The 24,107-nt window shown below is 48.3% G+C and overlaps 1 protein-coding gene across 6 annotated transcripts in view; it reads left to right on the top strand.

Annotated features, from left to right (window-relative positions):
• RXRG (retinoid X receptor gamma) overlaps positions 1–24,107 on the top strand; it is a 57,503-nt gene that overhangs the window by 27,646 nt on the left and 5,750 nt on the right. For 5 of the 6 annotated variants that reach the window (XM_014569940.4, XM_025181142.3, XM_075936972.2 and 2 more), the window contains exons 2-6: positions 10,976–11,229; positions 19,893–20,037; positions 20,703–20,882; positions 21,440–21,600; positions 23,309–23,438. In XM_014569940.4, coding sequence (XP_014425426.2) covers positions 10,976–11,229; positions 19,893–20,037; positions 20,703–20,882; positions 21,440–21,600; positions 23,309–23,438 — 870 coding nt within the window. Of the gene's footprint in view, positions 1–1,972; positions 8,205–10,975; positions 11,230–19,892; positions 20,038–20,702; positions 20,883–21,439; positions 21,601–23,308; positions 23,439–24,107 lie in introns of those variants that run through there. The other variant, XM_089780618.1, reaches the window with a different exon arrangement.

Here is a 24,107-nt window from a genome sequence, read left to right as displayed (position 1 = left end):
ATTGGTTTTGTCCTCCTCCAAAGCCCTTCAGCTCTGATCTTTTTAGCGTCCATCTGATGGGGTGGATCTGCGTAAAGCAGGTGTTCGTGAAAACGTACAGTTCATCTGGTGATGGTACCCGGGGAGGTGTGGAATCCCTCCAGACCATTGCAGGAGCCAAGACGTGACACTTGATTGCCTTAATTTCTCTAAACCCAAAAGACTGGGGGCCCTTTCTTCTCAAAGTGGGAGGAGAGGAGATACCCCAATTTGTGGCATTTCCTCAAGGGGTCGCCTCATGCGATAACGACATTCCGTGGACCGATCCATTCTTGCTGGAGAGGTGGGGGGGATCTGACAAGTTTCTCTGTGTTAAAAGGATACATGGGGTAGAGAATACAGCTCACTGGGGGTGCTGCACTGGCTGTCTCCTTTGCCACCAATGCTTGTTGGCAGACTCACTCGGAGAGCAGAGCTATTTGGCTTGGCCACAAAGTCTCCTTTATAAACACTCATCTAGCTGGGCTGGCGGGCACGCCGCCTCAGGCTGAAATCTCATCAGTTCTCCCCAGTTACATAGGGTTAGGTCAGGTCAGCCTTTGAATAGGAAAACTCCCAGGCGCTGCAAATGATTCTGTTGGTGGTACTGTGGGGCAGGGGAGGCCCCCACCAACAGGAGTGCAGACATCTTCAGAGAGACATGGCTGAGCAGGGCAGCTTCTGTGATGCTGCAGGGTGGATCCGAACGTTAGTGCGGAATGGGGTGGAAGGGCACAGATCTTCCCGATGGGACAGTGCAGAGCTGAGCTTGGAGAGAGGAGCACACTAGGAAACGACAGGAACTCCAGCCTGAACAGAAAAAGATGGCAAAATACAGACACCGGGGGGAGCCTGGTTTGAGCTGGGAAACCCAATAGAGAGGGCGGTTCCAACACATGGTCTCTCCTGTGGACTCTTCTATAGCCTCAAAACCGCACACTGTAATTTACTTCCAATAGTGCTGGTGGTGAAAGCTGCTATCTCCCCAACCCAACAGGCTTGGCCAGCAGGGGAACCATCTTCCTCTCACTCATTTTTTTTTTCTTTGAAAGTTTGCGTGATCTACTCGGCTTTGTAAGGGACGGGAGAAAGGAAGTGCTGTAGAACTTCATTTCCCCTGCGAGGCTCCTCTATCACGGGATGTATGCTTTATTCATTGAATAAATAGAAACTAGTGCTGCCCTGAGTCCAGCAGGACTGCGTAGAAAACAATTTTTCTGTAGGGTTGATTTAAAACCACCTGGCGGAATTTAATCGGGAATTTCCTCGCTATAGAATTTGGTTGGATGGCTATAAAATCCTATAGAACTGTCTTGTGTTCTGTTCTTTGGTCCGGCTGAAACCCTGACCAATTTGAGGTCCATGGCAAAACTCTTGAAACTTAATCCTTTCAGTAGAACTGTATTATTTTTGGTTGCTTTTACCCTGGTTATTTTTTCTACAAGACTTGCCCATAAGGGATGTCCGTCAAGTCATGCCTCTGTGGAAGGGTTCCACATATCCTGCGTCTGACAAGGGCTCTCTCCTCTTTCTGGCCTTCCCACTCTGGTCTCTTGTGCACACCCCCATGGATTTTCTTGGTATTTTCGGATCCTTTGAGAATCAGGCACCTGTTGTACATTTTGGGGGGTGTATGGGTCAGGCAAGGCCTAATTGTTTTGGGAAGCAATTTGAGTCTTGGATGTTTTGCCACAGAAATTATTCCTACTAGCAAGATGGTCTCTTAGCAGCACCTGCAAATAAGTTTTTTATGTTCGTGCCTTTTTTGCTTCTTTATGATATAAGTCCTTGCTATAAGTCCAAGATACGTTCCAAAAAAATTGGACTTATAGCGAAACAACTTAACGAGGGGAATTTTTACCCCCACGGCGGACTTCCATTTGTGCAAATTGGGTTTTTTTTTTGCACGACTTAAGAGCGGGAAATATGTGTGTGTGGGGGGGGCGGGGGCTGCGCAACTTAAGAGTGAGGAATGGGAGGACTTATCATGGATCAGTTGCTACAAGCATCAATGACTTTAGTGCGGAACGGATGTATACCAGGGTGACTTCTAGCATGGATGCCCTGTACATAAATAAAGCCCCCAAAGATCCTTAGAAATATCAGGACTCGTAGATCTGGTCCTCTCTAGACCTACTGGTGGACTTCTAGGGAATCTCAGAATTATTTCTTGTGAGCATTTACACTGTTATTTAAGGGATAGTCGAGCCTTTGACACAAACATTCTTTCTCCCAAGAGTATATTAGGTATTGGAGTTAAATGCATATTAGTGAAAGCAAACTTGTTTCTCCTCTCAAGTGCCTTGTCATTTGTCGTGTTGTAATTTCCCTACTTTTCCATGCACTATAGACTCTTCTGAGATAGCAAAGACAAATTTGACACACGCCATTTTCCACTCCCACACGGGAACGCTCTTATATCGAGACCCTCCTACTTACATGGGCTTTGGGGTCACTGAGCATGCATGCATATGCCCGTGTATTTGACTGAATTTGTCTTCTTTAGCAGCTTTACTCCTTGAAACATTCCCCAATTATGTCTTTGGTCCCCAGACAACAACGAGGAGTAGGTTTTACATATTCCGCTGCGGAGATAGAGGGACAGCTGATATTGTTACGCATGTCAGGAAGCAGGCAGGCGAGCAAACCTGACCTGTTGAATCTGTTATAACGGGGATGTAAAATACTATTTCAAATATTAATTGGTTAAACTATATGTTTAACTGGTTAACCAGTCCACAGCATGGCGCAGGCTGCTCCAGCTGCGCTAGGCGCTGGTTAAGACCCTACTTACTAGGTAACCCGATTAACCCTTTACATCCCTAGTTATAACTCAGATCCCTTGTTCTGGTGCCTGATGCGTTTGATGTTTGTCTGTGTGTGCGTGCACCTGCCTTCGGTGGGTGAAATGTCGCCATAAATAAGAGTTGCTCTTTTAGCTCGCTGGGTTTGGACACCTTTGGGCTGTGTCTGTTTTGAGAGTGAATCTCCTACGTCGCACACCTGTGTCGGAGAAAACACCCAGCGTTTGCTGGGTGCATTGGTGCAAATGGTGACTTGCACCGGTGCAAATGGTGACTTGCACTGGTGAAACCTGAATCAATTTCAATCGGTTTCGACGAGTGCTCTGGTACCACACTAGTAGCTAAACCCTTCGCCCACACCCCGACAAAACCTGAGAATCAAAACCTCCTGTCCTCTCTCTGAGTCTCAGTAGCCGGGCACCCAAGATGGCACAATAGCTCAGAATGGCCTTAAGCTGTAATGTTAATAAAATGTTTAAAATAAGTATTTATCGGGTTCCCCGTCAGATATTTTTCGGCCGGTTGGGCAGATTTTAGCCCTGGCTGATCTCCTCCCGGGCCCCTTTCGGTTTGCTGTAGCACCATGTTGCATTTAATCTACACACGAATTTCAAAACCAGCGGTGGCGGAAGGAGGTGGAGCGATGGCCAAGACAGGGTAAAGCCTGCGAAGTGCTCTCTAGACTTGTCTCTTGAACTTCAGCGTTACATTTGAGTTTGTTTTTTTAAACCGTGTGATTGGTAACTGCAAATAGAGACCCAGGCCTGGCTCTGGAACTCACCGGGGCTGCATGGTACAAGGAGCTAGAGACTTGAGGCTTGCTAGCCACATTTGTATCAGACAGCATCACCAGACTGCACCCTGCAGAATGTCAGCTGGTCTGTGCAGGAAGTGGAAGACATGTTTTCCTTCTACGTGCACTATTGCCCCATTGGCTTGGAGGGAGACTCTTCTTCTCCTTGGCATTGGCCAAGGTTCAGAAAAGGGCAACAAAAATGATGAGGGGTTTGGAACGGGTCCCGTAGGAAGAGAGATTAACAAGACTGGGACTTTTCAGCTTAGAAAAAAGGAGACTAAGCGGGGATAGGATAGAGATCTATAAATCATGACAGGTGTGGAAAAAGTGAATAAGGAAAAATTATTTACTTCTTCCCATAACTAGGGGTCACCAAATCGGTAGCAGGTTTAAAACAAACAGAAGGAAGTTTTTCTTCATGCAGCACACAGATAACCCGTGGAACTCCTTGCCAGAGGATGTTGTGAAGACCAGGACTTTAACAGGGTTCAAAAAATAACTAGATAGATTCATGGAGGTTAGGTCCATCAATGGTTCTTAGCCAGCATGGGCAAGGTTGGTGTCCCTAGCCTCTGTTTGTCAGAGGCCAGGAATGGGTGACAAAAGAGGGATCACTTGATGGTTCCCTGCTCTGTTTACTGCCTCTGGGGCACCTGGCATTGGCCACTGTTGGCAGACAGGATACCAGGCTAGATGGACCTTTGATCTGACCCAATCTGGCTGCTCTTATGTTTTTCATCGGGTATCGCGGCAGGATACCACGGTATCAGTGATCTCTTCCAGTATAGCAATGTTCCTGCAGAGTATTCAGATGCTAAAGAGTTAATGGCATCGTCTTGCTCTTGTAATTTTTGTGCAGCTATTCCAGAGATAATAAATGCAGCGGCAGAAAAAGGGCTCGGTCCATCTCTTTCTTACACAGGTGTGACCTCATTGAAGTCAATGGAATTACACCAGCATGAAACCGACGTGAGTCGGGGAAATCAGGCTTTCCATCCGTGGTGTAGGCTGCAAATCTCATCTGGGCCCCAGTAAATAAGAAAATTGAGCCAGGCTTTCCGGTAGCAGGGCGAGGGCTGGGGAGGGAGATCGGAGCGCTTTGCCCACCCTGAAACTGCAGTGGGATGGGGGGTGCTTGTTTTGCTCTGCAAATGGCTCGCCCTTCCCCTTCACACCGCTGCACCGTGGGCGGCAGAATTTCCAGGAGTCACTTGTCATGTTTCATTACCTGACGGGCAGGCTCTGGGTCCGGAGGAGCCTGTTTTAAATGTCACGGGTCCCAAAGTCGCCGGGAAAGGCTGAACGTTCAATCCCTCCAGGCTGCGGCTGGTTCCGAGGATTTAGTGTCTGTTCGCCTCCACAATAACACCATCGTCTCTCCAGCAAGTCATCTCCCTGCTGAATCAGTTGACTCCCCACGGCTGAAATTTTCTCCTTGCTAAGTTGGAAGGATATGAATTATTCTGCTGACTCTCTGGGGAGTTGTGAAGAATATTGGGAACTTTGGGGTCAGTTTCCTGTTGGAAAAATCAGAGAGGTAGAAGCCGAGTACTTTGCTAGTGTGATTTGTTTTATTTATGCTACATGCACATGGCCTGGAACAGCGGTGGTCACAAACGACACAGTCTCCTCCATTCAGGATTCTCACCCAAACACGGGTGCTCTGTTCCCAGCAAAGAAATCAGCCCCAAGCACTGACTTTAATGAGCGAATGTAAGGCTAATGACAAGCTTTCTGATTGCAACAACAGCCCCATCAGCCGACCAACCACGGTGTTTCATTAAAACATGTACAGTACGCCGCTCGCCTGCTAACAGAAAGAACGTGTCAAACTATGGGTTGCAGTGCCATCTAGTGATTGCCACCATAACAATGTGATACATGCCACACTTGCCTACCAAGATAGTTGGAGACGTAGGATCTGATTCTTGGCTCTGCCGCCCACTTGTTGTGTGATCTTGGGTGTGTTATTTACTCTCCGCATTCCTCAGCGCCTTGTTTGCAAAATGTTGGCAATACTGCGCTCTGTGTCTCTTTCGTGCAAGAACTGCCTTCTCGCACGGGTCTGTACACGCCGAGCACAATGGGGCTCTGACCTTGAATGAGGCTTCTGGGCCTTCCTGTGGTACGTGTGACGCTTTCACCCTACAGATGCTCCGACCTGACACCGCAGTCGTCAGGTCTCCATTTTATGGGTGTGGAAGCTGAGGTCCGGAGAGGCAAAGTGACTTGCCCAGGGTTGCACAACGAGTCAGTGGCAGAGCTGGGATTAGCCCTTGAGTGTGGCCTTGACTCCCGAGTGTGAGATCACCCTCTTAATTTGTGAATGAGCAAAACCTGCATTGATTTTAGTGGGGTCAAATCTCCAGATCTCACTCCCATGAGAGATCTCCGGATCTTACCCCCATGCTCCTGGGTAGTTCCTGAAGCCATCTGGTCCTTTATCATTGTGCAGCAACAGAAACTCAATCAACGTGAGCTGGAGGAAACGCTTTTTTTTTTTTTTTGCCTAGGGCTCCACAGAAGCTTGTCTAAGCAGCCACAAACAATAGTTTCTTGCTCAGTGGCTAGATCAGTGAGGGGCAACCTCGGCCAGCGAGCAGGCCACATCAGCGATCCTCCATCTCCGTGGACCGCAAGATCGTTGTCACCAAGATGATCTCCCGGGACAGGGTCGCTTGCGTGCCTAGAATTTACGAAGGGTGCCGATTGCACCGTAACAGCGCTTTGATTGGATGCAGATGGAGCACACGGCTCTGACGGTCAACGTTATGTGCAATCAGCATGCACCTTACGTCACGTACCCTAGCTTTATGGGCCCGGCACTTCTGTAATACCAGTAGGAAAAAAACGACATGGAAGGAAACCAGTGGAATTGGAAAACCTGTAGGTGGGCAACAGTAAACAAAATGTCTCGTGGGCCACACACAGAACCCCGATGGGCTGTAGGTTGCCCACCATCGCTCCAGAGGTCTCTGTGGTTGACATTCATCATTTTAATGTTGACCAACGAGCGGTGACAGTAGAAAACTGGGAACTCTCCTCTGAGCTTCCGGAAAGGGCAACAAAAATGATGAGGGGTTTGGAACAGGTCCCATATGAAGAGAGATGAAAAAGACTTGGACTTTTCAGCTTAGAAAGGAAGAGACTAAGGGGGATATGACAGTCGTCTATAAACTCATGACTGGTGTGGAAAAAGTGCATAAGGAAAAGTTATTTACTTGTTCCCATAATATAAAAACCAGGGGGTCACCAAATGAAATGAATAGGCAGCACGTTTAAAACAAACAAAAGGAAGTTTTTCGTCACACAGTCAACCTGTGGAACTCCTTGCCAGAGGATGTTGTGAAGACCAGGACTTTAACAGGGTTCAAGAAAGAGCTAGATAACTTCATAGAGGACAGGTCCATCAATAGCTCTGAGCCAGGATGGGTAGAAATGGTGTCCCTGGCCTCTGTTTGTCAGAGACTGAGAATGGGCGACAGTGGAAGGATTACTTGATGGTTCCCTGTTGTGTTCACTCCCTCTGGGGCACCTGGCCTTGGCCACTGTCTGCAGGTAGGACTCTGGGCTAGATGGACCCTTGGTCTGACCCAGCGTGGCCGTTCTTATGTCCTTAATCTGTGCAGTTATGGTTCCATGGATGAGAGAGCCTTGAACCACTGGCCTTCCATTTTGCAGTACCAACTTAGACGGCCCCCCCTAAACAGTTGCTTCTTTATTTAGATCAGAAGCCGCCAGCAATCAGTTGTTTCATTGGGGTCAATGCGGCTCTTGCTGAGTGTCTGATTGAAACACTGACACCTGCCAAAGGAGAGGTGATGAATCGTCTGTGCCGTCTGTGGAGAGGTTAAAATCTACACCCCTGGTGTCCTCACTAGGCGATAAGACGGTTCTCTGGTGGCCTCCTCTTAGCGATTGCTGCTGTTTCTGCAGGGTTGGGTTTGAGCCCCACAGCTGCGTCATGTGACCAGCGTGTTTATCCTCTGACACGTTTGGCTCGATCTAACATGCCCGCCTTTTCTCCAGGTCTAGGGCTCTGACATCACCCCCTCACATGCACCCACACAGGTGGAGAACTTTCACGGCAGCCCCCAACTCATGAGATTTTTAAAACAGCTTCTTTTTCCCCCCTAATTTGTCCTCTGGATTTTGAGTGTTTGGGCTTCGTCTCTTCATATTTTTCTCTGCCATCAGGAGGGCTCAAAGGTTACTGTGTAAAGTAACATAAGCTGAGATTCTCACCTGCTGTTTGCAAAACATTTCACGACCACAGACGCATGGTGAGGTCCGTGCTACGGTCCTGCTCTTCTGCAGGTAAACCTTATGCACAGGGCCTGCAGGAAATGTGTGTGTGTGTGTGTGTGTGTGTGTGTGTGTGTGTGTGTGTGTGTGTGTGTGTGTGGTTGTGCGCTGTTCCCTTTTTTGTTATTCTGCAGCATGTCCCTAACACCAGTGCATCTTGTCCACAAGGACTGGACCCAGGCCCCAGGCAGCTCGGTGTGTCGTCAATCTGCTTTCTTTTGGAAACACGTCTCCGGCTGAACGATTTCTGAGGCACGAAGAGGAGACTACACACACCCCGGGTGGGCAGAGAGAATCCCAAACGGCTTTGGTTTACAGTTTGAATTTTTCTCAAAAACATTCTTTCCGTTTCATTGGGTTTAAAAACACCAATAAAAAGGGTGTAAAGCAGGACCTGCGCAGACCCGGGTTTTATTTTTTTGGCACACGTGGATTTTTTGATACCTGCAGAAATTTCCGTCACTGGTCGACTCAATTTGTTGCAGAAAATTTGAGGGGAGACCCCAAAAAATGCAACGTTAATAATTTGTCCACAGTTTTTAGTCTTTGGATGGAAAACCCCTCCTCTCCCCCCCCCCCCCCCCCGGCCTTTTCTATAAAAACCCTGCCTCAGGCACCCCCACCAGCCCCAGCTTGGTCTATGCCGGCCCCTCTGCTGCTACTGGAGTGGAGCTCCGCAGCCGGTAGCAGCAGAGGGGTGGGCACTGGGGCACCAATAGCCTTCACTGACCTCTGGGTTGGGGGTGGGGCTTCTCTGTGCTCCTGGAAGGGGCGGAGCCTCAGGCAGACGGGGCAGCACCGGGAGCAGCCAGACGTCTGCTCCACCCAGAGTGTGCCCTTCCCCCGCCAGCCCTCAGAGCCGCCTGGAGCGTGCAGGGTGGGGCGGGGCTCCGGCGGTGATTTAAAGGGCCCAGGACTCCGCCTGCTGCCGTAGTAGCAGAGATGACTGGGAGTCCTGGTGCCCTTTGATTGACTGGGCCCTGGGCCAGTTGCCCCCTTTATTCCCCCTCCCCCCTTCGGCAGGTCTGGCCGGCACTGAGCTCCCCCGGTCCGGCAGATTTCCTGGTCCAGGACCCATCAGCTCCCAAGGCTGCCAGACCAGGGAGGTACAACCTGCGGTGTGACGCTTTTGTATTTTTGTGTCGGATTTTGTAAGTAAATAGTTGTTTCGTGAGGTGAAACTTGGGGTACCCAAGACAAGCCCAACTCCCGCTAGGGGCACAGTCGTCTGGAAAGGTTGAGAGCCCCTGGACTAACGCGTGGTTGTAGCTTTCCATTGACTTGGCAGCGTCTCGTCTTTGAACCCTGCTGCAAAGTTGTTTCCATGACAGCGTGTGTGATTCTACCTGAAGTCCCAATCAAATCTGATTCCGAGGGAAGATGCACAATAAAGACGGGAAAAGGTCAGCTCGCCGAGTAACATTGAAGGCATTTGTCAGCGTCAAGGAGGGCTGGATCGTGCGGTTAGCAGCCCCTTTCAGATTCCACTCTGCACAGGGAGGGGGAAAAGGTCTTTGTCCATCCCTGCTGTAGCTTCTGCGATCAATTCTCCCAGAGGGAAAGGGACACAGCCCGAAAGCAGCCAACGACCATGACAGCAACAGAAGCCTTTAAGGCAAAGAGCAGTGGTCTTGACTAATAGGTAGAAGCTGTGGTGTCCAAGACCTAGCCACTAGCCGCATGTGGCTGTTTGGCCAGTCATAAGAACATAAGAATGGCCGCACTGGGTCAGACCAAAGGTCCTTCTAGCCCAGTATCCTGTCTGCCGACAGTGGCCAGCACCAGGTTCCCTCGTCCCATTAGCTTGCACTCTGGGGGAAGTGGGTAAAACAAAAATTGTTGCCTTTATGCTGTGTGGACTCTGCGGAGCAAAGCTTCCTGGACATTTAAGGAGACGGCAAAACTTCTAAGCATAAGCAAGCGATCCCCTTCTGTGCAGCTTGGGTTAGAACATAGAGAGCTTGCACATTACATCTGCTTCAGACTGTAACTGATCAGAGAGTAGAGATTTACCTGCCTTAACTTGTCAATCACTCTCTAATTTCTTTTCTGAGGGCAGGTCCACACTAGAAATTCACATTGGAGCAGCTGCACCCCTGTAGTACGTCTGGTGAAGAAGCTATAAGCCCTCAGATGAGAGCTCCCCCATTGACTTAATTATTCCACCTCTGCGAGAGGCAGGAGCTAAATTGGTGGCAGATATTTTCCCGTTGACACAATACGGTCTATACCGACGCTAAAGTCGGTGTAATTAAGTTGCTCGGGAAGGAGGGATTATTCACATCCCTGAGCAATGTACTACAGGTTGAAACTCTCTAGTCTGGTACCCTCGGGACGTGACAGGTTCTGGATGAATTTTCCGGACCACTGGAGGTCGATATTGTCTAGCAGCATTATCAACACTCCCACTGTTTACCGGGCTGTTAGAAGACATTCAGGGTAAATTCGAGCTAAATAACAGCACAGTACACTGAGGTCCAGGACTGGTGGCTGTTAACAAACTTTATGGGAGCGTGGGAAACTTGGCCACACCCATGAAAAGTGGACATCCAGCTAACTCAAATCATGCCGGACCAAGGGTTTTTTTGGGCCAGATTGTTCTAGACTAGAGAGGTTCAACCTCTAATACCAAAGTAGTTTTGTCATGTAGACCAGGGTTCAGTTAAAAAACCTCTAGTTAGTTTACGATGGGATTGGCTACAAATGTCTTTGGTGTGAGATCTGGTAAGTGACTGGCCTTTTGGGACTGGGAGTAACCTGAATATCGTGGTTTTTGGTGGAAGGGACCATCTAAGACAAAGATGCAAGCTGGACTTCAAGGGAGTGGGTGCCCAAGAGGACTGTCTGTGATTCTATTCTTACAGCTGTTATAACTCTCGATACCTGGTCGGTGAAACTGAAGTGTACCACTCACAGCCCACTTGGGGTTTGTAGCCGCCTGTCCTGAGTCACTCTCGACAGGGTGACCTGGAGCGTGACTGATTTGGAGAAGAAATTGGTTGGGTTTCCCTCTTCCCCTCCATGTACTAAGGCTTTTCCTTTGTGCTTTTAGATTCTCCCGTTCACGCCAGTTCTACATCGGTGGGCTCATCACCAAGCTTTTCCCCCGGGGATGCAGTGAATGGTCATCCTAGCTACATCGAGGCTCCAGCCAATGCTTCGAGGACTCGGACATCTCCAATGAACACGCTCGGGTCGCCTGCACTAGGCTCACCCTACAGAGTCATCGCTTCTTCCATTGGACCCCATTCCGTTTCCCTGGCTTCCGCTCCCAGCATGAATTTCGTGGCGCACACCAGCCCACAGGTGGGGACTCTGTCCTTTTGCCTAGGCTTATTATATTTCTTGCATGAATGGCCACATTTGATCACTTAGAGTACGTCTACACAGCAGGGCTAGAGTAAAATTAAGTGATGCAACTTCAGCAATGGCAATTGCAAAGCTTAAGTCGAAATAGCTTAACTCAACTTATAGCGCTTTTTACGCTAAACTTCCTCCAACTTCCCTTACTCCTCGTGAAATGAGGGTTACCAAGAAGTCCTCCAGCTCGACATTATTTGAAATAAAGGCTTGTAGTGTAGATGCACACTATGTTATTTCGGAATAATGTACGTTATTCCGAAACAACGCTGCTGTGTAGACATAGCCTTAGTTTTCAGTTGTGCGTGTTTATCTGTTTCTGACCTCAAGGCCCTTTGATTGTTCCCCAATAACTCTCTTTAAGATGGACAGCAAGAATCGGTTCTTTACTATGTAACTGAATAATTACTTTTTCAGTCTGGTGGCAATTCCAAAAAAATTGAAAAAAAAATCCTTTGAAATTTTTTGAGAATTGGAAAAGTCTCTTGTCTGGTCGTTCCAGCAGGGTGCGACAAATCAGATGATGGCAGAACAAAGGCAAATGGCCTGAAACTAAAAGGGGAGGATGGGCGGCGTATTAGGTAAATGTCTGTAAGTGCGAGAGAAAGCAGGTGCTCGAAAGGACTCCCAGGAGAGGTGGTACAAGACATGATTACAGAGAAACAAGGCCAAGCTGGTTCTAACAGGAGCTAGTTGGAATCTTTTATGTCAAAACGCTCCCTCCCCCATGAAAAACGACCGGTTTCCAAACCCCCTGGCATTAGTTTGATTTGAAATGTTGAGAATCGAAATGTGAGCATGTGAATCGTGATCTTTTCCCCTCTCCACCTGCGGAGTGCCATGCTCCCAATTCTATCCCGAGTCCTTTTTTTTCCCCTTTTGCGGCACCGTCGCTTTTTTCAAAACAGCCTCAACTTTGTCGACAGCGACAGGATGGCGGGAGGACCAATGCGTGGAAATACCAATGAGCCGGGCTGCATATTCCTTCTGCCAAAGGCTTCCTTATACCTTGCGGATGAGCTGTGGAATGAAGGCCCTGAGAGCCTGACGGTGATGAAAGTCTCATGATGCCTTTCAGAGAGGTGGTTCCAGGCCTACTGTACAGGAGAAGGGAGCATCTCACCCCCGGGGTCTGCTGGCATGAGGAGAACCAGGCAGAAGATGCATCAAAGGACAGCAGGGAATGGGGAGCAAGAGACTGGACACTGCTTTGGTTCTGGCCAAGCGAGCTATTTTGGAGTTCCTGTAGGTGGGAGTGGAGATGGGGTCTGTGAGGACGAGCAGATCCAGCAAGGTCCTGATGGAAAGCAAGATAGCAGGATGGGTTGAGGTGGACACTTGGTCCTGGTCTACACTAGGGCTTTATTTCCACAAGCTAAATATGAGTCAACAGTGTGACACTGTTGCAAAAAACAACAACAACAACAAAGCAAACATGATTCTGGGATGCATTAACAGGAGTGTTGTGTGCAAGACACACAAAGTCATTCTTCTGCTCTACTCTGCGCTGATTAGGCCTCAGTTGGAGTACTGTGTCCAGTTCTGGGCACCACATTTCAAGAAAGAGATGGAGAAACTGGTGAAGGTCCAGAGAAGAGCAACAAAAATGATGAAAGGTCTAGAAAACATGAGCTACGAGGGAAGACTGGAAGAACTGGACTTGTTTAGTTTGGAAAAGAGAAGACCAAGAGGGGACATGATAGCGGTTTCCAAGTATCTAAAAGGGTGTTACAAGGAGGAAGGCGAAAAATTGTTCTCCTTGGCCTGCAGCCAGGGAGGTTTAGTTGGACATTAGGAAAAAGTTCCTAACTGTCAGGGTGGTGAAACACTGGAATAAATTGCCCAGGGAGGTTGTGGAATCTCCATCACTCGAGATATTTAAGAGCAGACATCTATCAGGGATGGTCTTACTCTAGACGGTGCTTGGTCCTGCCGTGAGGGCAGGGGACGGGACTTCATGATCATTCAAGGTCTCTTCAAGTTCTAGAGTTCTGTGATTCTATGATTTTGAAATAATCCCGCTTGGGTCGAATTAATAAATGGAGCAGCCTCATGACCAATAAGGGGCCTCTTATTTTGAAATCTGTCCTCCTGCTTTTCTCAGGGAATAACGGTCATTTTGAAATAGTTATTTCAAAATAGCATTAGTGGGGACGCTCCGCGACCACTATTTCGAAATAACGACTGCCAGTGCTCCCTAGGGTGCTAAATCCGAGGTAGCATGTTCACATTAACGGAGCTGCCTCGGACTAATTTTGAGGCTTCCCTGGAGTGTGGACACGCTAGTTGGATTTTGTTAAATCAGGAGTCATTACATGGATTTTAGTTATTTTGAAATAGTTTCCTAGTGTAGACATGGCCTTGTCGTGAGGGAAACCAGCATGAAGGAATAGGAGCCCTCCAGACCTGTGGTTCCTCCTGCCCCGCACTTTGAATTGTCCCAGTCGAATCTCATCCTGGTTAATTTCATTCTGCCTTTCCTGCATTTCTGCTGTAGTTTGAAATAAAAGTTTTGTGCATGCCCTAGCCTAAATTTTTGTCTCTCCTTGAGTTCTGAACCAGCTGCTGGCCCAGATGTGGGGGAGTTTGAGTCCTTTCCTTCAGAGCCTTGGATAAATCCGGAAGCAGCTTTTCTGATCGGAGCGGCAGAGCTCAGCTGTCATGTTGAGTTAGCAGCTCCGAGGAGCGCACTTCACTCGTGTTGCCTCTAATCGAATGAGACGGCCGGGCTTTGGGGATTCAGCAGGCAGGCTGCTAATGGATTTGGGTTCAAGCAGTTGTCCCAAATATCACACATCATTGCGCTCAACATGCAAAAAAGCCCCAAAGACACGGATGGCTAAAAACTTGCCCCTCCCTTCATAGCTGTTGTGATCTCAGAGTGCAGCCAAAGAGAGGAAAAAATCGTGAACCCCGGCTCCACCTAATATTTAAAACCATAAAGAATTTCTCTGTGTTCAGTATCCTGGTGAGAGGAAGCTGCCCGGTGAGGGACGGCTGCTGGAATTTCTCTTGTTCTTTGCACTTTTTTAATGAGTTTAGGGCTCACCACACCGGAGTTTATTACTGTCCGTTCGCAGGGGTTAGTTCTCGGTTGGGCAGAATGTTTCTTGGGAATAGGGGTGGTCCAAAAATTTCAGGCAACTTTTTTTCCATTTGTCTCCTTCAAAAGCTGCAATGCCAGATCGTCAAGTCCAGGTTAGCGATCTAATGGATTGCCTCAGGTGATGTGGAGTGGATGGAAAAGTACGATCAGGCTGGTATTGCTTGAGGCGTAGGTTGAGAAGGTGTTCAAAAGGTTGCAGTCCACTTCCACAGTCACAAACCGGATTGTTTTTCAGTTCCCATTGTGCCAGGGGCGGGGTGCGTCTGTGGTGCAGTGTGTGGACAGGGTTCAAAACTGACCCTGTTTTTCCATAGGTGTAAGAAGCCTATTTTTTATAGTGAAAAATGACTTTTTCACAACACAGACATTTTCACTAGAAATGTCGCATTTTCAGTCTTTTTTTCTCTTTTGAAAACATGAACCCCCCCCCCCAAAAAAAAAACTTCAGTTTTAAAAAATGGGGGGTGGGTGAGAATGGTTTTTGATTTCTCGTTTCCCTTGGCGGAAAAAAAACTTTTGACAAACCTGAAAAAATGTGAGGAGCATTGATCACATGCTTCATTTAGCACCGGTCTAACACAATCAGGCATGATCAGAAACAATCAAGAGAAGCAAATGCAGTATTTTGCTAAACATGAACTACTAAAAAAAAATAACGGGACTGTTTACCAAAAATTTCACGAGGTCAGGAAATGGTTTTGTTTAAATGAAGATGATTAAAAGCAGTGTTTTCCCTCTGGATAGTCAAGGTTCAAAGCTGAATGAAGTCCGTGTTCTATTGTAAACGGTTGAAACAGCCGCCATCTTGTTTTGGTCAGACTTGTTCAGAGTTACGAACAACCTTCATACTTGAGCTGTTTGTAACCTAGGTTTTACTGAGGGAGGAATGGGATTGAAATGAAAAAAGTTTCCTTATGGGGTAAAATACTCATCTTTTGAAATCCTTTTTGCTTTGTAAAATAGTTAAATTTTTCCAGAAAAAAAAATGCCAGTGTCCCATTTTTCTTCAAAATTACTTTTTTTTAAATGCAAAAAATGGAGGCTGACTGAGGGCGGATGGACGCATCTTCCACGTCTTGCCACTGTGGACTGTTCTTCTCCTCTTGTTCTCATCGTCCTTTCCTAATGACCTCTGCCTGGAGCAGTTTTAACGAGGGGGTGGAAGTCTCCTCGGGCCAGATAAGCACTTGCAGGAATGCACTTGACATCCATCACTTTAGCAAGAGTGGAGCCATAGCCGAGCATGTGGCCAGACCTTTCCAAGTCCTATTTTCCTCCCCTTGGTAACTTTAGAAGGGAGGAAGCTATTTAGCTGACCAATACGTGTGGTTAACCTGGATGAACAGGAGAATTTTTCCCTCAGAAGTTGGAAACTGGAAGGTGGGGAATGTGCCGGGTGGTTCTGACAGGAACAGCTTGGGGTTGCGGTGGATTCTCCCTCATGTTACATCTGGATCTGGAGGTCTGAATAGAGAACCCAGCTCGACCAGAAGTTAAAGGGTTGGATGTGGATATCGCTGGGGGAAATGTCCTGGCCTTTGTTAGACCAGAGGTCAGACTGAGAACATAAGAATTATGGAAACGTAGGGCTGGAAGAGACCTCAAGAGGTCAGCGAGTCCAGCCCCCTGCCCAAAGCAGGACCAATCTCAACTCAATCATCCCAGCCAAGGCTTTGTCAAGCTGGGACTTAAACACCTCGAGGGATGGAGATTCCACCCCCTCCCTAGGGAACCCAGCCCAGTGCTTCCCCACCCACCTAGGGAAATCGTTTTTCCTAATCTCCAACCTAGACTTTCCCCAACTGCAACTTGGGAGAAGGGCTCCTCCTTCTGCCATCTGCTACCACTGGGTGTGTCTAGACTACAGGGTTTTGTCAACAAAAATGGACTTTTATTGACAAAACTATACCTGCGTCTACACTACCGCTGAGTTCTGTCGACATAACATCGACAGAACTCGGCAGTTTTGTCGATGGCGGTAAACCTCATTCTACGAGGAATAATGCCTTTTGTTGACAGAGTTCTGTCGAAAGAAGGCGTTATTGCATCTACACTGTCCTTTGCGTCTCCGCTCTTATGTCGACAAAGCAGCTTGCTTTGTCAACAGAACTGAATGTAGTCTAGACACTCTTTGTCAACAGAAGCTCTGTAGTCTAGACGTACCCACTGAGAACAGCCTCTCTCATACAAACATATTGGGTCTGATCAAAGGTCCATCTAGCCCAATGTCCTTTCTGACCATCTGATCGTCTGATGGAAAAAAACGCTTTGTTGCTAAGCAGCCGGCACTTAAAAGCTGTACGTGGCAGACCTCTTGCCGGTTCCCAAAATGTGACGATGTTCTTGGAGTCAGGATTTAATTCCCAGCGACACTACAGCATCTGTGCGGCTGTTCTGTGTGCAGTGATACAACAGGGGAATTCCCAGGCCTCTGGTACATCGGATGATCGCTCGTGTCCACACGCTTGTCTGGAGCCCCTATGGAAATGCCTCTATGGAAAGGTGTCCTTTTCTTATTGAATCCAGATGCAATTGGCAGCGCTCTCCGCAGAGAGCAGGTGGAGTGCTCCGATCCCACTTCGCAAAGCCCCGCCGGGATGCAAGAGACACCTGCGTCTCTGCACTAGCCCTGCCGAGGAGCGGGGTGGTGTTCGGAACATACACGCCTGCCCGTCGCCCAGGCTTGGATTTTATGGCTGCGGAGGCTTGACACATTTTATGCAGATGACCTGCGAGCCCAGAGTGCTGCATTCCACCGATGCATTGCTGCAGCGATGCGGTAGCCACCAATTCAGGCACAAATAGGAGAGACAGAACGCCAGGACACCGCAAGTGACCGAACGCACGCCGGAGCCTTCCCCTGGGTTCATTCAGCCACTGAAGGATGCAAACTGGCTGTCATGCACCAAGAGCTGTGGGTTTGCAAGGCTGGAAAAGGTCTAATGGGCTTGCCTTCTGCCGGTGTTTCAAAACAACAGGAGTCAGACAAAACATGACCTACAGCTAAGCAACTGTGGGTTTGTGTCTCCCACCTCCGTTCCCGGGTTTTTTTGCATCCAGGGCGCTCTGGTGGTTGTGGTCGTTTATTCACAGAAAACAGGGTCTCTCTCTCTAGCCCAGCGGCTGGTGTATGGGCAGATCAGATTCAGATACCTGAGCAATCCAGGGAGTAAAACCATGCTCTGCATCGGGCATCAAATCAGCTGTAGGTTTGCAGTTTCCCGTGCTTACACCATCCTCTGTTCTTGTTCCAAATCAGAGTGATTTGCTCTTTTGGCTGAATTGACAGCTCAAAGCATCTTCTCTAAGCCCTACACTAGGGCTTTATTTTGAAATAACCCTGCTTAGGTCGAATTATTGAATTATTATTGAATAATTATCGAATTAGTCTTATTGGTGTTCAGCAACATGCAGGGGAGATGCATCCTCCTACCATTGTGGCCATCTGTCCTGTGCCGTGTCTGTGACTCTGTCCCACCACAAGGTGTGTTTTCACCATTACTAACCCTGGGAGAGTCGGATTTCTCAAGGGTATCGGTGTGAGTTGCCCTCTAGTGGCTACATATAGTTCCTACGCTACTACTCTGATTTCTTCCAAGTGTGTTGAGATCAGGTTGCCACAAAAGCTTATACCCTAATAAGTCTGTTAGCCCTGGTCTACACTAGGGCTTTATTTCAAAATCAAGCCCCTTAAGTCGAATTTATAAGTAGAGCGGCCACACAATCACGCCCATTATTTTGAAATAACGGGCCGCTTATTTCAAAATCTATACTCCTGCTTTCCTCAAGGAATAATGCTAATGTCAAAATAGTTATTTCGAAATAACAGTCGTGTGGACGCACTGGTGTCGCTGTTTCAAAATAACTTCTTCCCAGAGAAATTCGAACTAATTACTCCCCTGTGTTTCCTGGGGCTCTACGTCTGAGGTAGCGTGTCCACATTAATGGAGCCTGCCTCGGACTCATTTCGAGGCTTTCCCATAGTAAGGACACGCTATTTTGATTTTGTTAAATCAGGAGTTAGTAAATTGATTTCAGTTATTTCGAAATAGTTTCCTAATGTAGACGTGCCCTAAAAGAAAAGTCAACATGAGCAACTCTAGAGTTAAAAGCAGGCCTCCGATATCAAATCTCACAAGAGCTGGGGGAAACATGAGTGAGCTAGAAAGCAGAACTGGGCACAATCAGAAATCAAACCCACATTTGAATTTGAATTTGAATTTGAATTTAGGGCTAAATTTTGGAAATGGCCCTTCAGCTCTGTAATAGCCCAAGCTGGAACCATGGCGCCAAAGATTCTCAGATTTTGGGAGTTTTGCTGTTTTGACTACCTCTGTTCCGGGACTGGTGCGTATGTATATGTAAATAAAGCAAGTTACACTTATGCCAATTTCTTCTACACTGGAAACTGACTTGCAAGACACGGGGTGCCCCGCAACTCAGCAGATGGGACAACAATGACAAAATCAAGCCCTTTTTCATTAGCTTCTTAAAGGGATGTGTGTGTGTGTTTGTGTGTGTAAATGCATTTTTGCTTCCATGTCTTCTGGATACAAATAAAAGTGGGGTCAAAAACTGAAGAACTAAAGTCATGAATAAATTCAAGGTTTTTTAAGCATTGTTCCAAATGGAGCCATGTTTCAATTTAAAAAAATATCCACAACACTTTTTTTTTATCAGATATTATGTATTGGTTTTGTAAAAGAAAATGGTATTAAAATGGTTCATAAAATGTGTGCATCAGAAACCTTGTTTCTGATGAATGAAAATGTTTGTTTCTGCTAAGTTTCTCTCTGGAAGAGAGGTTTTTTGGGTTTGTTTGTTTGTTTGTTTGTCTTTTGTAGCCAGGGCACTCTGATGATTGTGGTCATTTTTAAGTGGATAGTCTTTCTCTCTAGCCCAGTGGCTGGTGTATGGTGCCGCAAAATAGAATTATTGTCCTCCAAATAACTCCCATCAAAAATCATAAAACTTTTCATGAAAATTTACAACATGGATAACCTCTCATGATTTAAAAAAGATATTTGTTTTAAATAAAAGGCCATTCTGTCATGAAAACACCTTTGCAGGAAAAATGCCAACCAGGTTTCACAGAAAATCTGTCCTGATATGAATTTGTACAGCTCCTTGCACCGTGTTCAGCTCTTCGGACATTACTGCACTAGGGGTATGTCTGCGCTCTGCAGCTTTTAGTGACAGGGCTGCGTGGATGGAGCCTTTCACTAAAAGTCAACTTCTGTGAATGCTGTTTGTTGGTACTTTTGTCGACAAAATACGTCCGCCTCCAACGAGGGGGTTTCGTCTTGTCGACAGCAGAGCGCTCCTGCCGGCAAAGCAGTGGTCACGCTTTCATTTGCTGCAGCAAGACTTTCTCATTCACGGGCGGTGTTTTTTAAGCAACCATGAACGACAAAAGTTTTGTCGATCAAGTGCAGGTGTGGACCTAGCCTATGAAGCTTAACCATTCATTGGGCTTGTCTCTTGTAAATTCCTCTGTTTCTAGCTCAATATCATGAACGCTGTCAGCAGTTCTGAAGACATTAAGCCTCTGCCAGGCCTCCCAGGGATCGGAAACATGAATTATGCCTCCACCAGCCCAGGATCCCTGGCCAAACACATCTGTGCAATCTGCGGGGACAGATCATCAGGTATATGCACGGGCGGTGGGTAATGTAGACAAGGGAAATTTCCTACACTACTCAGCTGCTGATGAGGGACTGGGGCCGTGTGGTGTGGTAGCCCTGGCCCTCAGCTGGGGTTGGGCGGGGCTTGGAGGAGGGAAGGTTGTGAAGAGGCATGGTCTTGGGGAATGGGTGTGGCTTTGGGTGGGGGGGGCGGGGCTTTGGGTGCCTTCCACAGCTGACCCTTCAGCCACCGCCCAGGGGTATACGATTCCGATGACTGGAGCAGCCTTTAGCAACACAAGCCTTCCCTGGGCCGTGACACGGCACTTTCATGGGACACACCCTACGGAGGTTTGCTGAGGAATCTTGCTAGAACACGCTAGCACCTCACATAACACCGCAGGGTCGATTCTGGGAATTTCCTGATCGCCCGATTTGTCAGTGTGCCGGGCTCCTGAGACGTAACCCCATCCTTCCCCCAGCGCGCCTCCGTCCTGACGGGAAGTATCTCAGACCACGTCTGCCCCGAGTCCTGTCTCCCCTATGCACCCACCCCTGCCTCCCTGACACGGCCCCTCAGTCTTGGCGTGTAGCCCACAGCTATTCCAGTAGGAGGCGCTGTACAGTAGCACAAGGGGGGAGAGGCAGGCCATTGGGCTGTGTGTGACTTCTCCTCCTCCTGTTCTCAGGGAAGCACTACGGGGTGTATAGCTGCGAAGGCTGCAAGGGGTTCTTCAAGAGGACGATAAGGAAGGACCTGGTCTACACGTGCCGCGATAACAAAGACTGTCTAATCGACAAGCGGCAGCGCAACCGCTGCCAGTACTGCCGCTATCAGAAGTGCCTGGCGATGGGGATGAAGAGAGAAGGTAGGCAGGAGCACATGCCGGGGTGGGTGGACAAACACACCCCTCCTTACCTCCCTGGCTTGTGGAGCGCCAGACAGGCGGTATCTCAGTCGAGCTTCCCATGTCACCTGAGAACACGCCGTCTCCTCAGCCCCCAAAGCCCAGCCTCATCTCTGATGTGGTGCGACAGCTCCCAGTTCGGCTCCGAAAAGTCTACCGTGTCAGTCACTTCTGCCCGGCCCAGCCATTTCCCAGAGGGCTGTTAGAGCAACCCTCCGGCTGCTCCGCTTGTAGGAACCGGCTTGCGGGTGATGAGACGGTGGTAGGCCTTTCCTGTCACACATCACGCCGGCGTCCTTCCTTCCGCCTCAAGTGCCCTGGGACTTTCCCCCGCGTCCCTCTGGTCCTCGCAGCCCTGGGGGTCGTTACCAGAGAAGGGCGGGAGTGGTGTTCGCTCGTGGGCAAGGTTACACCCACTCTCCTTCCCAGGAAGGAGAGGGACTGATCCCCCGGGTTAGAGAGCTGGGCAGTATTCCCCAGTTCTGCCTGATGCAAAGGACTCTCCTTCTGTGTTCCAGCCGTGCAAGAGGAGAGACAGAGGAGCCGAGAGCGCAGTGAGAATGAAGCCGAGTCCACGTGCAGCAGCAATGAGGATATGCCCGTGGAGAGGATTTTAGAAGCCGAACTGGCGGTTGAGCCAAAGACGGAATCCTACAGCGACGTGAGCGCTGAGAATTCGGTAAGCGGCTGCTTCCGCTAGGCCTGTGTCGGCAGGTCCCTTGCAGTGAAGTCACCTGCAGTCTGAGATGGCAGCACTCTGGCCTGTCGTTAGAAGTGACAGCTGATAACCAATTGATGGGGCTGCATTTCCAGTAAGGTGCCACACCTGGGAGGGACACGGGCGTCTAGTCTGTGGCAGTTCCAGACGGAAGCCACGTGATCCCTAACAAATTCTGGGATTGTCAGCAGAGGACTGAGAGTCACTTTCCAATGGCTGCTGGTGAGCTGCAGTGGCCGACAGACTCGTAGTAGGGCTGGCCAAAACATTAGATTCTCGATCGAAGTTTTCATTCAAAATTTGAATTTTGATTTTAAAAAACTGGCTGAAATTTTCCAAGGAAGTTGTTACAGATTGATCAATCCATGTGCCAACCAGCGATGTAAAAATATCACATGGAAAGAAAGTTGCAAAGCACATAGGTGAATTCCCCCGCCCCCCTCCCCCCCATTTTTTGAGGTCAACTGGGCCTTTAATAATGACTAACGCCAACTTTGACGGCTGTTGTGCGCTGGTGCGCCCTGCTGGTCTGAGCGCAGTCATTCCGTTTAAATGGGCATTTGTGTTTGTGGCAGGAGGAATTTGGATGAAGGTCTCTGATTTTATTGCCTCATTTTTAAGACTAGAACAGGACCGTTGAGTTTGTTCAGCTACTGGCCAGGGCCACCAATGCTGGTATGACGTGACATAGAATCCTAGCACACTAGAACTGGAAGGGGACTCCAGAGGTCACCGAGTCAAGTCCCCTGCCCTCATGGCAGGACCCCGTACCATCTAGATCGTCCCTGATAGGTGTCTATCCAACCTGCTCTTAAATATCTCCAGAGATATTGTTACACGGTAGGAACTAGACTGAGATTCAATGTCTTATCACAAAGGACAGTGAACAAACAACCCTGTCTGGATTTGAGCTGGCATCCTACAAGCACATACAATAAAGTGGTGTAGAAGGATTCGATTTTTATCTATGTCGATAAATGTCAGTTTCACCGTAAACAGACAGAAAAACATTTCCATGAATGAAGATTGAAATTTCAGATTGTCAAAGCAAAGAGAAAGCTCCTTGAAAACTTCAGAGTCTAATTTAGGGATATTTACTAGGGATATTTTGACATGTGATGTTGACAATTTGTGTTTAAACCATTCAAAGCTTTAACTTTTTATGTCCGTGTCCACTGTCATTAAATAATTATTGTCTAACCCTCCCGCATTGTCTGATGCCTCATTATGACCTGCACACATGAAAATGTAAACAGTTAAAAATCGAATAAATGCTTATAAACCCACACATTAGCGCCCCTGTGAAAATGAAAAGCCATAAAAATAATAAAATAGGCTTAGAAATAAACCTTGAGAAGATGTGTCCTAATGATAAAAACTAAAGATTGAATGTTGCCACATCTAGTAATAAGCCAGAATGTTAAATGCACAATTTGAAATGTGGCTGGCAAAAGACTGGATTGCGTCCGTGCTGATTTGGAGTAACATTAACCTGACCAAAGTTTCAGAAGGGGACTCGTTGTAGTCTGTAATAGCGCTGTCGAGACTAACCAATCATGTAGCTGGTATCATGAGCGTTCGTGGGCCGTGGGGAAGACGCCTGTTGTCATGGATTTTTACAGAGCTGAAGTTCGCAGTGGAGTATTCTCTCGCTCTCTTGCTTCCTCAGACTAATGACCCTGTCACCAATATATGCCACGCCGCAGACAAACAGCTTTTCACCTTAGTGGAATGGGCCAAGCGCATCCCCCACTTCTCAGACCTCATGCTGGAAGATCAAGTGATTCTTCTGCGAGCAGGTAAAATTCTTGGCTCCCGGCATCCCCCCGGTCTCTTGTTTCTCTGCATTAGTCCTTGTTTTCTGCCTACGGAGACGTGTCTGCCCATACGTCACAATGTTCTCCTAGTGCTGCCACTTAACGTCTTTGTCCCAAATCGTTGTGGTCAGGCGTTGTACATAGTGACGGTACCTTATGGTGTTGGTGGCCTTTAAGTGTGTGTAGCGGGGCAGTTACTCCCCTCCAGGCATAAAAAGGGGTTAAAACAGCCCTGGGAGAGGGCTGTAGCTAGGGGCCAATCAGGAGAGGCCTTGCAGCAGCCAATCAGAGCCCAGGAGGGTGGTATAAAAGAGACGGCTGGCCAGACTGAGCTCACACTCACTCCAGGCCTGGAGGGAGAAGGACCTAGCTGCCTGCTAACCAGGGTACCATGGACAGAGCGGTGCTGGGGAAAGGCAGGGTGAGTTGGGGAACTGTGGCCTGAGTAGTCCCAGGCGGAGGTCCCCCAACAGAGGCCTGAGGGGCACTAGGGCTGCAGAAGAAGGCGGCAGGTCCGCACCCCCTTGCCATGATGAGTGGCCATGTCACACTGCAGTGTGCCCCGAAGTAAGGGGTGAGACGACGACTGGCAGTAGGGTAGCTGAGGGGGTTGGGGGTTCCCTGAGAGGGAGGACCCCAAAGCGAGGGGTC

The sequence above is a fragment of the Pelodiscus sinensis genome, chromosome 9 (assembly GCF_052426305.1).
Source record: "Pelodiscus sinensis isolate ZL-2025 chromosome 9, ASM5242630v1, whole genome shotgun sequence".
Classification (NCBI taxonomy): Eukaryota; Metazoa; Chordata; order Testudines; family Trionychidae; genus Pelodiscus; species Pelodiscus sinensis.
The sequence above is the reverse complement of the archived record's forward strand: the minus strand, read 5'-3'. Positions and strand labels throughout refer to the sequence as shown.